The 15,797-nt window shown below is 36.1% G+C and overlaps 1 protein-coding gene and 1 long non-coding RNA gene across 2 annotated transcripts in view; both read left to right on the forward strand.

Moving 5' to 3' along the window:
• Smim10l1 (small integral membrane protein 10 like 1) overlaps positions 1-1,331 on the forward strand; it is a 2,594-nt gene extending 1,263 nt beyond the window's left edge. Inside the window, 2 exon segments of the mRNA XM_031383624.1 lie at positions 1,053-1,086; positions 1,089-1,331. Of these exon segments, the coding sequence (XP_031239484.1) occupies positions 1,053-1,086; positions 1,089-1,129 (75 nt within the window). The 3' untranslated portion in view covers positions 1,130-1,331.
• A 148-nt stretch (positions 1,332-1,479) lies between these two features.
• Positions 1,480-15,797, forward strand: part of LOC116099690 — a 27,775-nt gene continuing 13,457 nt past the window's right edge. The window contains exon 1 of the long non-coding RNA XR_004122348.1: positions 1,480-5,208. This is a non-coding gene — a long non-coding RNA (uncharacterized LOC116099690). The remainder of the gene's footprint in view (positions 5,209-15,797) is intronic.

The following is a 15,797-nucleotide window of genomic DNA, read 5'->3' on the forward strand; positions in this document are numbered from 1 at the left end:
GAAAATGATGTATGTATAATGATGCGAAATACATCAAAATCTATTCCAGAGGACAGGAGATTTGATTAAGTTGTAGACTTATCATGTAGACTTAAGTTGTGGACCTAGCATTCATGAAGCTCTAAGTTTGATACCCAGTGCTACAAAAATAATAATAAAATAAATAAAGGTCAAATATATAAAAAGCAACATAAGCTATGATTAGGAAAATTGATGCAGAAACATCTAAAAGCTAAAAGTGGTTATTTCTAGAGAAAAAAACATGGGAATAGGTACAGGAAAAGCAAGGCTTCCTTGTTTTTGTTACTAATCTAACGTGATTTCTTTTAAATCATGTATATGACTTTCTTCTATTAAAATCTACTTAAAATATATTGTTTTTAAAAGCTCCCCAGGTAATGAAGTCTACCACAGGTCAAATGACCAAAAGTCTTGTTGGATTGAAATCTAAGTCATACACTCAGCTGTTATTGCTTGATAATATTAATATATTAATATAGAGGTATTCTACCTACTATAGCTTGGAAATGATTTTCATTTCTACTTGTGGTATTTCTTACATGTAAATGTAATTGAATCCCTTGTAAACTCATGTAAGATGAATGTGTACTGTTTGGCTTGGCGTGGAATTGTGTGTTATTTTGTTCCTGTGAGCACTTATTAAGAAAGTGCATGCTGTTTAAAAACCCCCTCTGCTGGCTTTCTTTGATAATTGCTAGTTTCCAAGCTCTTCTCAGACAAATGTCCTGATACTCAAAGACAGCTAAAGGATCTAGTGAGAGCCAGACATAGTTGCACACAGATGTTATTCCAATACCCTGGAAGTTGAATTGGAACTATTATGTTCAAGGACAGCCTGAGCCACATGATAAAAACACTGTCCCATGGAAACAAAAGCAAAAGAATCCAGTGGTTAAGAATAAAAACTTTAGAAGGAAATAATGAGTGTCTCCTGATAAGTTTAATTCTGGAAAAGCCTGTGAACTTGAATGTCTTACTTTTGTTGTTCTTGTATTTTGTTTGCCCTGCCCCCTCTCTTTCTTTCTCAGTAGGGTTTCTCTGGAATTTGCTGTGTATTCCAGGCTAGCCCAAAATCATGATCCCTCTGCCATCACCTTTTGATTACTAGGTTTACTGAGCTGTGCCAACAATGGGCTTCATACTTGCCAGGTGACATTTTAAATGTCAGAAAAGTCCCAAGGCGTTTTGCCTAAGCTTCTCCTTGCTAAAATTTGTAGGCTAAATAAGTGTTCTGAAGGAAAAAAAAAAGTCAGAGTTTTATTAACGTTATTTAATTTTATTAATATTATTAATTTTAACAAATTTTACTAATTTTATTTAATTTTATTAATGTTCTATGCCCCAGTGTAGGGGAATGCCAGGGCCAGTAAGCAGGAGAGGGTGGGTGGTGAGCAGGGGGAATGGGGAGGGAACGGGTTTGTTTTTGTTTTATTATTATTTTTTTTTTCCGGAGGGGAACCTGGAAAAGGAGCTATTGTATGACATGTAAATGAAGAAAACATCTAATTAAATAAAATAAATATACTTGATGTTTTAAAATATCAGAAAATTTTAGTTGTGATAGGGCTGAAAGAGTGACCACAAAGAGAAAGAACTGGAAACTTAAGTAAGTAAAGGACATTCTCTAAAAGCCTGAAGACCCAAGTTTGATCCCCAGAGCCTAGTAAGCCAGGTTTGGTAGCATGATTGCAACCTCAGTGCTAAGGAGAAGTAGAGACAGATCCCTGGGGTCCTCTGATCAGTCACCCTAGCCTAATTGGCAAAGTTCCAGAACATTGAAAGACACTGTTTTTTAATAATGTGGACAATGCCTGAGGACTTACGTTTAATGTTAACTCTCTAGCTGGATCCTACATTCTCCCCCTATATGACATTCTGCTTTAATTCTCTATTTTTTAAATCTACTAAGTCCAATCATCCATATTTCTAAAGAAAGGAGACAATAGCTCTTTGCTTATAACTCCTTAGCTTAGGGTGGGCCCTCAGGACCCCCTCCGTATTCCATAATGGAGTCTTGATATGTTACTGGTCTAATGTACTTAATCACAGTTTTTGTGAGCTCTTTGTGCAATAGCCATATCAAATGTAAAGTTTTCGTTTCATAACACCCTTCTTCATCCTGTCTTTTACATGCTTTCTTTATTTTCCATGGTGAAATCGTAAACTTATATGTCAAGTTGGAGTAGAGAAAACAATGATATTCTTCTTTTTATTAATATCTAGCCTGCATCATATAACTTAACCCACTATAAATGAGATTGTATTATTTTATAGTTTCTCATGTAATTCACCTCTGTCTTGACTGCTGTAATTAACTTGAAGCTTTAGGGAAAACACTGGGCATTGTGTTACATACCTGTAATTCTGATACTTAGTCAGAAGAGTTGTTATTTTGAACCCACCTGAGGTGTATGTAGGGGATATAGGGCCATCCCGAGCCATATGAGAACCCGTCTCAATATACATTTCCTGTGAGTGTCCTCAAAACATTTTTTATTTCAGTCGTGTGGAGTACACAGTCAATATTCTGAGAATATATTATAATCTTCCCCACAGTACCTGCCAGCCTTGAGTGCAAAGGAATCACTTCTAGTCCCAGGATTTGGAAGGGGCTAGGCAGTCCTAGGCTTCATGGTATGGAAATCAAGAGACTTAGAAGTTACTGGTGCTTTAGAAATACTCTGAAGGGAGTATAAAGGCCACCAGAGAAAGAAGCGTCATTCATTGGTAGGCATGGTTTAAAAGTGACCAAATCATGAGATAAAAAAAAAAAAATGTTTAAGTAAGAAAACAAGTCCGATGATATGGAAGAACGTTTATGTTTATAACCACAATAAAGAGGAAATGCTCCATAAAGAAAGCATTGAGAAGTATAGAATTGCATCTATCATATACTATGAGTAAATACCCAAAAGAATATTTACCATTTCTAAAAGTCTAAATAACTACAGATATTATTTATAATCCTATGTTTGAAACTTTTTTTAAAAACAAAATCAATTGGTTGGACTAAATATGATGAGGAAGTTGTTACTGTATATCTACATATAATGCATATTATTATAAAATATTTAGACAGGTAACGTGATCAATGTTTATGCTTTGGCTGCAGTCCAAAATTGTCTAAACATGTTAAAATAAGTATAGTGAAATCAGAAAACTTGGCTGGAGAGATGGCTTAGTTGATAAGAGCACTGGCTACTCTTCAGAGGACCCAGGTTCTGATCTCAGCAGCACATAGTACTCACAGCTATCTATAACCCCAGAACCACAGGCATCTGATAACCCCTTTTGGCCTCCACAGACACAAGGAATAGGCATAATGCACATACACACTTGTAGGCAAATACTCATACACATGAAATTTAAAAATCAGAAAATAGAAGATCATTGATTTCGTGATGTACAAAACTAAAATATAGTATGTCGCATCAAGGAATACTGAGAAAGCACTTGTATAAATTCACTCTGATCTAGTTCCTATGAAATGGAAAGTACAGAATGAATAACAGAACTACTGCATTTGTGGATGATCTTATCACCTTACTAACCCATCTCATTATTCTGTTGTAATTGCAAAGCCTTTTAAATCACCCCTATTCATGTGTGTGTGTGTGTGTGTGTGTGTGTGTGTGTGTGTATACATGTGATGTACAATATATTCCAGTGAAGTGATTCCTTGAACTTCATGTTTGTCTTTCTTCTGTCTCCCCAACCATCTCCACACACATCTTTAAGACTCCCAGTGGTCTCAATGGCCAATAGTGCCCAACAGAAGTGTTCCTAACCATTGACACTGTCATGTCCCATCAATAGCAAGAGGTTCATGAGCAAAGAAATATGACCCTGCTCGTAGATACTTGTATCTTGCTCTTAGATACTGACCTTGTAACCCTTCCTTTGACGGATACTATATTAAAGTAGTGGGCCTTTTGGAACTTTTTAGTCAGATCTTAAGTGTTTGAGGGTGAATCCTAACCCGAGGAGTAATGCCAGAGACCAGGACCAAAATGCCAAACTCATTCTCCATGTTTGGAAGATATTTACCCAGCTTAAGCATTGCTATTTACAAACACTCTTTTGTACTTAATTGTAGATTTTTGCTCACTTTGAATGCCCCCTTCATTTTTAAAACAGATTTTTTTCACAATTCTCAATGGATAGGATGATTGTTATTAATGGTCAGTTTGACAGATCACCTGGCAGACAAGCCTCTGGGTATGGCTGTGTGGCTTAGCTTGCTACCAATTGATGTGTGAAGAACTATCCTAATTGTGGGTAAGACCATTTTCTGGACAGGGAACTCTGGTCTGTGTGCATGGAGAAAGGGAACTGAACAGCAATTAAATTCAGCTCTTTTTTTTTTCCCCAGATGTGGCTCTGATGGAACCACCTGCTTCAGACTCCTGCCACTGTATATTTCCTGCCATGATGGAATGCACCTTGAACTGTGGTCTAAAATAAAGCTTGTCTCCTTTAAGTTACTCCATCAGAATATTTTATCACAGCTCTTCCTTACAGTAAGCTTAAGATGGAGCGAGCCTAACATAGACGGGCAGGCTCCACATTGGCCACGAGAAGAGATTAGGTTTACAGTGAAAGTGATTCCTTAGTCTCAGAGAATAGAATGGCTTCATTATAACAAACATAAAAACAAACCCAAGCATAGCTAGAAGAGCTCTCAAAAGAGACTTGGTATACCAGGAGCCAAAAGAATTGCCTGTTTATGTTTCTCAAATGCATTTAACAAAATTTCAGATAATTTTTCCTTTGAAGATCAATCTCAAGGCTCTGAAACGATACAGATAGGCACTATCTTACCTGCTGTCTAAAATGAGAGAATTTGGAAGGGCTTTGTCATGATGTAAACAACTGTTAAAGGGGTATAGTGAGGTTCTGCTAGCAGAATCCACCTATGGCCCTAGCATATGGCCCACTTGATACAAATCTGTAAAGAATTCTTAGAAGACAATACAGATATATGTTTTTAGCTGATATATGTGTCCAGAAGTACTCAAGAAAGCATACCTGGCTGTACCTGGTGCCTTTGAAACTTGGCATCAGAGTTTAGACAAGTTTCATCAACAGACTGAGTGTTCTTCTCCCATCAGTATCCTTCCTCTGGATGGAAAGGAGAAATCATCACATCCAGTTTCTCAAAGTGAACACTTATTTGGCAGGTACAAGGTTAGTAGTGAAAAAGAAACAGTAATGATTTTTCTCTTTTCACAACATTTGGTCAACCTTTCTAGGTTGCATGCACTGATCTGGGGATGCATGTACTGAGAGAGAATCTGATGCTGCGGAGTCCTATTAGAAATCTGTATTTTATAAAGCAAAATATGTTATTTCAGGAATTATATTTTAATTACCTTGCCAAGGGGATCGTAATGTACAAATTAAATTGAATGCACATTAGCCTTAGATGTTGATCTTGTTTTTATTTTGAAGATTTAATGTTTAGTGTTACTAAAATTTTATAAATAAGTTAAGCTAATTAAGTAAACTTGTGAGCAACTTTTGACTCTAATAAAATGATTGTTGAGGTAAATGAGTTAACATCTAGCAAGGAGTAATTACACTTAAGAAGGAATGTTGTCCCCTTCTGGTTACTGCCTGCTGGGAAACCCCTTATCCCATCCTCCCTCCATGTGCTTCTAAGGGAGTTCCCCCACCCACTCACTCCTGCCTCCCAGCCCTGGCATTCCTCTAGACTGGGACATCGAGCCTTCCTTTCACAGGACCAAGGGCCTCTCCTCCCATTGATGTGCAACAACGCCATCCTCTGTAACACATGTAGCTGGAGCCATGGGTTCCTACCTCCATGTGTACTATTAGGTTGGTGGTTTAGTCCCAGGGAACTCTGGGGGTTTTGGTTGGTTGATATTGTTGTTCTTCCTATGGGGTTGCAAACCATCTTCAGCTCCTTCAGTCCTTTCTCTAACTCCTCCATTGGGGACCCCATACTCAGTTCAATGGTTGGCTGCGAGCATCCACCTTTGTGTTTGTCAGGCTCTGGCAGAGCCTCTGAGGAGACAGCCATATCAGGTTCCTGTCAGCATGCACATCTTGGCATCCACAATATTGTCTGAGTTTGATCACTGTATATGAGATAGATCTGCAAGTGGTGTAGTCTCTGGATGGCCTTTCTTTCAGTTTCTGCTCTATACTTTGTCTCCATATTTCATCCCATGAGTATTTTGTTCCCCCTTCTAAGAAGGACCTAAGCAGCCACACTTTGGTCTTCCTTCTTCTTGAACTTCATGTGGTCTGTGAGTTGTATCTTGGGTATTCTGAGATTTTAGTCTAATATTCACTTATCAGTGAGTACATACCATGTGTGTTCTTTTGTGATTAGATTACCTCATTCAGGATATTTTCTAGTTCCATCCATTTGCCTAAGAATTTCATGAAGTCATTGGTTTTAATAGCTGAGTAGTACTCCATTGTGTAAATGTACTACATTTTCTGTATCCATTCCTCTGTTGAAGGACATCTGGGTTCTTTCCAGCTTCTGGTTATTATAAATAAGGCTGCTATGAGCATAGTAGAGCATGCATTCTTGTTATATGTTGGAGCATCTTCTGCATATATGCCCAGGAGTATTATAGCTGGGTCCTCAGGTAGTACTACATCTAATTTTCTGAGGAACCATCAGACTGATTTCCACAGTTGTTGTACCACCTTGCAATTCCACCAGCAATGGAGTAGTGTTCCTCTTTCTCCAAATCCTCTCCAGGATTGGCTGCCACTTGAGTTTTTGATCCTAGCCACTCTGACTGGTATGAGGAGGAATCTCAGAGTTGTATTGATTCACATTTCCCTGATGACTAAGGATTTTGAACATTTCTTTAGCTGCCATTCGGTATCCCTCAGTTGAGAATTCTTTGTTTAGCTCTGTACCCCATTTTTAACAGGGTTATTTGATTCTCTGGAGTCCAACTTCTTGATTTCTTTGTATATATTGAATATTAGCTCTCTGTTGGATGTAGGATTGTTAAATTCTTTTCCCAATCTGTTGGTAGGATCGGGAATTCAAGATCCATACCTAAACATAATAAAAGCAATATACAGCAAACCAGTATCATTCATTAAACACTTGATTTTCATTGGAACAAAATGTAGTGCCCTCTTTCTCTTTTAATTTTATTAACTCATGTTTTTCTCTTTATTTTGTTTGTTAGTTCCTTGGTTGCTTGCTTTTTATCTGAGTTCAAGGTTTTATGTATTGCAGGATTCCCTTGGACACACTCTGTATCCAAGTTTTACCTTGGACTTTTTACTTCTTTCCATGGCATCCAAACTGCTAAGTTTATAGTTTAATTCTTAGAGATATTATTTTCTCCCAAATGCTTAGAATTGTCAGAAATGCTCGTGAGAAAAGTACATAGTATGTATGAATTAATATAAATGCAGAAAAGTTATTTTATGACTCCATATGATTTTATACTCTTTCTTTGAAGAATCTTATAGGTATTTTATATTGGATCTCTTTATGAGGTCATTTAGTGCTATGAATTTCCTTTTAGCACTGTTTTCATTGTGTCACATAAGTTTTGGTATGATGTGTCATTATTTTCATTGAATTCCAGAAAGTCTTTAATTTCTTTCTTTATATCTTCCATGACCAAGTTATCATTTAGTATAGAGTTGTTCAGTTTCCATGGTTATGTGGGTTTTCTTGTATTTTGTTGTTTTTGAGGTCTAGCCTCAGACAGTGGTAATCTGATAGGATGCTTGGGAGTATGTCAATCTTCTATCTGTTGAGCCTTGATTTGTGTCTGATTATATTGTCAGTTTTGGAAAAGATACTATATTCTTTGTTTTAGGGGGAAAATTTGTTACTTATAGTTTATAAAAGATTGTGTGTGTGTGTGTGTGTGTGTGTGTGTGTGTGTGTGTGTGTGTGTGTGTGTATGTGTGTACACTGTCACTGTCTTCAGACACAGCATTACAGGTGGTTGTGAGCCACCACATGGTTGCTGGGAATTGAACTCAGACCTTTAGATAGGACTCAGTCCTTTTAACCACTGAGCTTTCTCTCCAGGCCAGTATCAATATTTTTCAATGTTAATTACACCAAACCATGTTGTTTAATGATATTTCTGTCTTCTAGTGCCTTCTTTTTTAACTTCATGGGTTTTAAGTTTGTAATGTAGAAGTTCTTACATCTTGCATTAGGTTTCTTCATAAATAGATTTTGATGCTACTCTGAGTAAGAGTGTTTCCATATTTGCTTTTTAAATATGTTTTTTACAAGTATATAGAAAGGGAATTGATTCCTTCCTAAGTTGGTATCCTTCTATTTTGGAGAAAATGTTGATCATTTTTTTTTCAGAGTTTTAGCAAGTAAATGAATGGACGTACCTAGAAGAATTTATATTGAGTGAAGTAACCCAGATTTAGAAAGGCACATGCTACATGAACTGTTTTGTCTATGGATCATAGCTATATGAGTTTTTACATTTAAATACATATGTTGGCCTAACCACTATAACAAGGAGAGTTCAAAGGACCAACCATGTGGTAGAGGAGAATGAGCTCTAGAGAGGGAAATGGTAGGTTAAAAGTGATACCAGGAAAATAAGAAAAATATATGAGCAGCCTTTAATGGGAAGGAGTACAGTACAGAGGTAGAGAAAGAACTATAAATAACCATGAGTGTATTTTAATAGAGAAGTGTATACTTTATTTTTACTTAAAACAATTAAAATACATACATGTATATAAGTCCCAACAAATACAAGTATACTTTCAATGAACTACACCACTTTATTTCTAATGCTCCCCACAAGAGGTATATATTACCTAACAAAAGCCACAGCAACTGGCATAGGAAACTTCCCAAAATCGAATCCCCCCCACAAAAAAATAACAGCTATTGTCATTGCTTTCGTCTCCTTCCACCACTTGAATGAAAGACCCTATCACATGACACTACACAATTTGAAAATAGGACTTGGGGGAAATCAGGCTTGAACCAAGCCTGGAAACCTCCTGCCTATAAACTAACCATTTATAGTTTACCATTCCAAAGGTTCTGCAAATACTGCTAAGGAATAAAACTGTCAAGATTCCTCTCAGAGAAAACTAACTATTTACACTTTTCCTAAACATAAAGCCTCTAACTACATTCTAAATAGTCATACCACATACAAGTGTAGCTCTTCAATTACATCAATGAAGTTTCTTTTGTAACAGACAAAGATTATACACAATGTTCTATTGGTCAAAGTCTGGTGAAGAACTGACCGTGAATATTCAACCCCAGTTTATATATCTACAAAACAAAACAAAAGCAAACAAACAAACAAAACTCCATACATGAGGTTCAGAAAACATAATGGAAGAGGGAGGAGAAAATGTAAAAGCCTTTGCAAGATAGCTTCTTTTTTACATAACAAGGAGCTGCACACTACAATCTCTATATTCCTTACCTAAACACAACCAGGACAACAGCACCATTTGAAACGCTTATGTAGTTTGAGAAATCACATAAGGCCCCACTCCTATATGAAGATCTATATATAGTAAATTCCCTCGAGAGAGGGAACTGTTTGTATTCAAGAATTAGTCTTCAATGACCCTTTTCCAGTGGTCTGCCCTAAACACATACATATACAAGCAACATTTGCATTCAGGGATGCTTATGTATAAGCATGTAGACTGGTTTTTCCCCCCAGCTTGTGTTCCAAGAAATAAGACTCAGACTCACAATATAGTTACAGATACCTTAGCCATACATATTGCTAGGCTCTTCTCTGACTAAATCATAAGTTAATATAACCCATTTATTCTAACCTACTTTCTGCCACGTAGCTAGTTATCTGTGCTCAGGTACCATGAGCCTGTCCCATCACATTTTCCTGGTCAAATCCTCCTGTGATTCACTATACTCCAGAATAGTCTGCCTGTAGGATGTCCCACTTTATATTCTACCATTTCAAATAGGACATGGGTTTTTTTAATTGACAAAGGATGCATCCGTACAACACATAAGATATTCTCTCTACAGTTCCTCTTTTTAGTCCAATAAAATACTTTTCTTTTAAAATATGAATTGAATAGAATAATTCTAATTCTGAAACAGTAATGGAAACTATTAAGTAAGATCTATATTTATAATTTCCAAATTATTGCATTTGGCATCTTCAGAAATATTCTGTTATCTACTCTGTCTTGGTGTGTTTAAATTTCTATCATATTTTTCATTATGAAACTAAAATCATCTTCTTTAAAAACATCTTCTCAAGTTCTAAACAAATTAACTTAATTGTGAGACTGTAACTATTTAATCTTCAACCCCATCTGGCAATGAGAAGGAATAATTATTACCTGAGTAGAAGGTGCAGACAAGCATCTTCCAAGATTATGTAAAAGGCAGACACAGTTGGCTACCTGAACAGCTTCCCAGAACTTTCTCTATGATGTTGGAACATCCAGCTTCAGCCTTCTGGCCCGTTATATCTAATTGACCTTTTGTGAAGCAGGAACTATGAAAGACTTGCTTACCCTGGAATAGCAGAGCTTACCAGTTAAATTCCACACATGCATTTGTCTGTTTTTGAAGAGGCTTTTGTTTGTGTTTGAAGCTTTGCCTAGGAGATAGCTTACTACACTAAAAGGAACTCCATATGGACGTTATTGATGTTCATCATCTTCTTTGAAGTGTGATAGGGCTACTGTTAAGAGTAGAACTACCTCAAGGTCAATTTTTTTAATGAAATAATTTTATATACCATATTCTTTGAATCTCTGAGATTTGAAGATCCACTATCTATAGTATATCTGAATTTTCAAACATTATTCTTAGCTATTTACTATCTAAATAACCTTGAAAACATCTTATTGTATTTAACTAAATTAGTATGTAAGATGACCATGTGTTTGGCTATTTATTAATTTGTATTTCTTATTTTCCTTGAATGGTTCATAATAGCAGCTTTTTAAAAGGCTATAACTACATTTTTACCTCTATGAATTAAACAGACATAGTTTTCGAGTTAAAATTGAAAACATACATATGTATATCAAAATTAACCTGAAATTTGCATCAATTTACAATAACCTATACTAGTGTATCAAAACTGACCTTTTTTCTGTATCAATATACAAAATTCTGTACCAATATGTCAAAATATAACCTCAATGTTGCACCAAAATATAACTATATCTACTAATGTGAGATTATGGCTATGCAATATTTTTTTGGTTTAAGACTGTATTCAATAATATGACTCATTTCTCTAATATTCCTATATTCCCCTTTATCTTTTTAATCCTCTTCTGTTTACCTAATAATGAAAGAAGGATATAGAAAAGGAAAGAAAGAGGAAAAGAAGCTCCTGACTCTAACTTCCATATTTTTTCCCCTCTCTATCCAAGGCCAACTGTATTTGTAACCAGCCTCTATTAAAGGACAAGAAACATGCAACACCCACTGATTGAGCAGAAGTCAATCACCCCACCTCTTGGGAATGAGGCATAGTTTTCTAATGATTGCTTCATGCAGATTTTAGGTGTAGAATTCATCTTAGGGGCTCAATATGATTAGAAAAATGGTTAGACTTAAGAAAGCTAGCTGCAACGTTTGTTGTCCAGCCACTGTATGCCAAGAAAGTCCAAGCTGAAATGAAGTCTGGATTAGAACACTCTAATGCTGACCCAGTAAGCTAGCTATGCTGACCCAGTAAGCTAGCTATTTTGAAGGTATCCTGGAAGCAAGTCTCTGGAGAAGACAGTATTGATGTGGTCTTAGGGGACGTCTGGAACATTAAGCATTAGCATCTCAGCATCCCCTATGGTAAATCTTTTCAGGAATGTTTTGGCTGCTTTTTTTTTTCTTTGAGAATAAAGCTTAGAGAGGTTATATGGATTTCTGTATTAACATAAGGTATGGAATGAACAGTGTGCACAGATCAATTATGGATGGTTTTCTGCTCCTTGTTTGAGCAGATGAAAGACAACTATTTTTATTTAAGGTTAGTTTAGATTGTATACTCAAGCTATAAGACAGACAGACAGATAGACAGATAGACAGATAGATAGATAGATATAGAGATATACCATATTAACTGATGGCATATAATAAGTCCTGAGAATTCTATAGCCAACAGGATTATTTGCCATGTATAATTAAAGTTTGGCTGAGGACATTTTATATCTCAGTTAATTTCACAGCTGTCCTCATCTGAAAGGATAAGCAAATACATCACCTGATTGCTTGGTCCTTTTAATTTTCTTCTTTTCTGCACCCAAGATCTACAGGGGATCTCTCTCTGTGAAATGTGGTCCTCATTACTTGGTAAGGAAACTAAAGCCTTTTCTCCTTTCATCTTGATACAAACACAAACCTCTCTGCCAACATAACATAATTTATCAACACTTTGAAGTCATTTTATATATAAACTGATACAAACTAAGAGCCCCTTTTTATCCCAGGTTTGTTCTATTTTGACCTCTCTCAGAGAGGATGTACAAAATCATTATTACCATAGAACACATAACTATATCAATGTTGATAAATCAAAACAAGACTATATGGGGTACAAATGTATTTATATATTTGTATGAATATATGTTTGGGTTTTTTATAGATAGGGTTTCTCCATGTAGCTCAGGCTATAATATATTTGTTCTGTAGACCAGGCTGTCCTCAACCTTACAAGGAACTTTTATGTCTTCTTCTTTGTATCCCAAGTATTGGAATTAAGAGCATGAATTGATTCATTTAGAATCTATATATCCTTTAAAACCTTTATATTAATTTTTACCTCTTTATCCTTTTTTTTGGAGATTTACCTTTTATGTACATTTATTTATTCTCCTTTTCTCTCTTAAGTTTAATATCCTTCCCTGTATTCAACATTATTTAAACTCCTTTCCATCTTAGTACATGAGCATATTTTCAAACATATTGTATTTGTTTAGAGGTTTCAGCCTGGATTATGTATCATGTACTAGGCTGAAATGTTATCAGTTCTCCCGTGGAAGCCCCACATCTAAGGAGACTGGTTGGCTAATCAGAGGATCATGATTTCTACCTCATTGGGGGTAGCAAGTCCCCAACCCATGTCATTTTAAGTTAGACCATTATCTTTAAGTATATCCTGATGGATGCAATGATGCCATATCACATTTAGAATTTAATTGGCATTAAACCCTTATCTTTTTAATTGAAAGACATGTCACATTGTCCCTATAACATGAGCGCTTATTTGATTTATTTATTCTCCCTGACAAAAGACATTTGTATTTTTATTGCCAACCTGATCATTAATATGGAATACAGCTAATAAGCTTAATAGTTTTACTCTTCAGATGTTTCTTTTTTCCAGGGATCTCTAGCTCACTTAATTAAATGTCTTTTATTCGAAAGATAAATGTAAACAACCTTGCCCCAACCCTAAATCTGGGTCCTTGTGTTGACTAGCAGAATATATTGTTCCTAGGGAAAAATGATTTTTGGCAACCGAAACACATCATCTTTGCATTTCAAATTATATATGTAGCTTATGTGGATAAATACAACTATATTCTCCTTTCTCTTTATATAAATTTAAGATTGATGTGGTTTTTTTTAAGTTAATAAGAAAATTCCTAATTGCTATCAAGCAAATATCTGCATAGTCCCTTTAAGGAGGAAATGTGTCATTTTGAATTTTAGGCTGTCATTTGCAAGTGGCTCTATCTATCTTCAGAGCAACTCACCCTGATTTTATTTTGTTGTGGAAGCCCCCAAGCTGGTCTGCTACACAGGCTATGAACTGTGACTGACTGCCATTTGGGGGCTCTTGCCCACCAACAATCTCAAACCCTTAAGTCCTGCCATATTTATTTAGGCCAGAGCCTCTGTTTCCCACTCCACAAATGTGGAGTAGCAAGGTGGGCATAGATAGATAGAGCCTTTACATTTCTTCCCAACTCTTATCCTTGGATTCTATTCCTCTTTCAGCAAGATCCTCTATCAGCTTGGGCACTCAGCACCTCTGCAATCTGGTTGCCTCTTGTGCACAGCTTTATCCCCTACTTGCCTAATGTTAACTGGGTTGTAGGGCCTTTGGCTTGTTGGCATTTATTCTTGTTCCCTGTGTGCTTTTTAGAGACCTCCATCCTCCTAGCATCAGCTGTCCTATAAAGGCTGGCCTTCCCTAAAAAAATCATCATGTCCCTTAAAACACCACTTTTTCTTTCAGCCTCTTTATTTAAAGAAACAGAGCTTTAAAGCTGTTTTGTTTTTGAAGAAGGTTTCTGACTCTACCAGGGACATGTTAGGTCAAGTTCCTACACCCAGCCCCGTGTTACCAGAATTAAGACTCAGACTCAAAATATATTGACAAATACCTTGATCATACATTTACCTACTTTCTGACTATTTACCTATTTTCTGACTAGACCAAAATTTAATAAAACCCATTTATTCTAAATACATTCTGTCACATGCCTGGTTAGCTGTGTTCAAGCCTGTCTTACCAGATTGTCACAGGCAAATCTCCCTGTGCCGTGCCCTATCCCAGAATCCTTTCTGCTTCCCAGATATCTCACCTCCTAATCTACCATTTCATATAGACCATAGATTCTTTCATCTAAAGGTGATGCATCCATAAAATACATTAGATATTTTTTCTATAATGTGTGAATATGTCTGTAATAATAGAGAAAATGTCATGATTTGAAAGAGAATGGAAGAGGAAAGAAAGTGAGAAGAATCAAAAACTATTGAAATTATGCAATTACTGTATTCATGTAATAAACCCGTGAAACAACTAATAAACAGGAATACTTTCCATGCACTGAGCCTGGACATTGGAATTGAATTACCTCCATTGTCGTAGGTCAGTCTAGTTGTCAATGCTTGATCAAACTTAGTGATGTCCATGTGTGTTGAGTGGTACAAGAGGTATATAGACAGGAATATATGTGTTAGTAGAGATGATAAGCTTCAGTAAAACACAGTGAGCAGAGTATATCTGATAATTATTATAGCCAGACCTCCATCAATCATAATACATGTGATTTTTTTTTTAGATATGTGACTTTATTTTTTTCATTATTGGTGTGATTTCTGCCCTGGCCCCTAATGTGTTAGGATACTACACTGACATTAGCAGCAGAAGTGTTATCAGGCACACAAAGCATTTCCCAGAATCAAAAATTTACTTCATGGCACAGATGCCTTGTTGATAAACATAACATGGTCAAAAAAAAGTCCCATTTTTACTAAAATACCAAAGGTTGGTAACATATAAGTGGCCAAAATCACTCCAAAGGAATTTAAACTGTGAGTGGATTCATGTGTTTCATGCTATGAAAGTTGTTGTGGGACTCTTTCCTTTCAGCCATGTTCCATGAAGCTGAGATTAGAAGTTGTTTCTTTTAAGAAGCGGTTTTACTCATTTTCACTGTATTGACAATTCAACATGTGCACGGGATGTTCTGTACAGCTCTTCAATAGGAACTGCGTCTGTCTGTGATCCATAGACTGTTGTATAGGCCAATTCTATGAGGCTTTGTGATTGATTTTCAATAGAGGATTTTTTTTCCAAATCCTGATTCTAGTTATTCTCCATTTTTCTTGAGAAAATGGTTTGTTGACATTTTTCCTGAACTAATTTAGTTTTCCCCACTTAGCTCATTTATTATGGAATAACTCATGTATTTAGCCCTCTAAAGTGTTACTTTGCCTGTCCTTTGTTGATCTTTATTCATTATTCCAGTGCCAGAATTTGTCACACCTTCCTCATACAACTGGCTGGGATCTTATTTTTTGGATTATC

The sequence above is a fragment of the Mastomys coucha genome, unplaced genomic scaffold, assembly GCF_008632895.1.
Source record: "Mastomys coucha isolate ucsf_1 unplaced genomic scaffold, UCSF_Mcou_1 pScaffold20, whole genome shotgun sequence".
NCBI classification, from domain to species: Eukaryota; Metazoa; Chordata; class Mammalia; order Rodentia; family Muridae; genus Mastomys; species Mastomys coucha.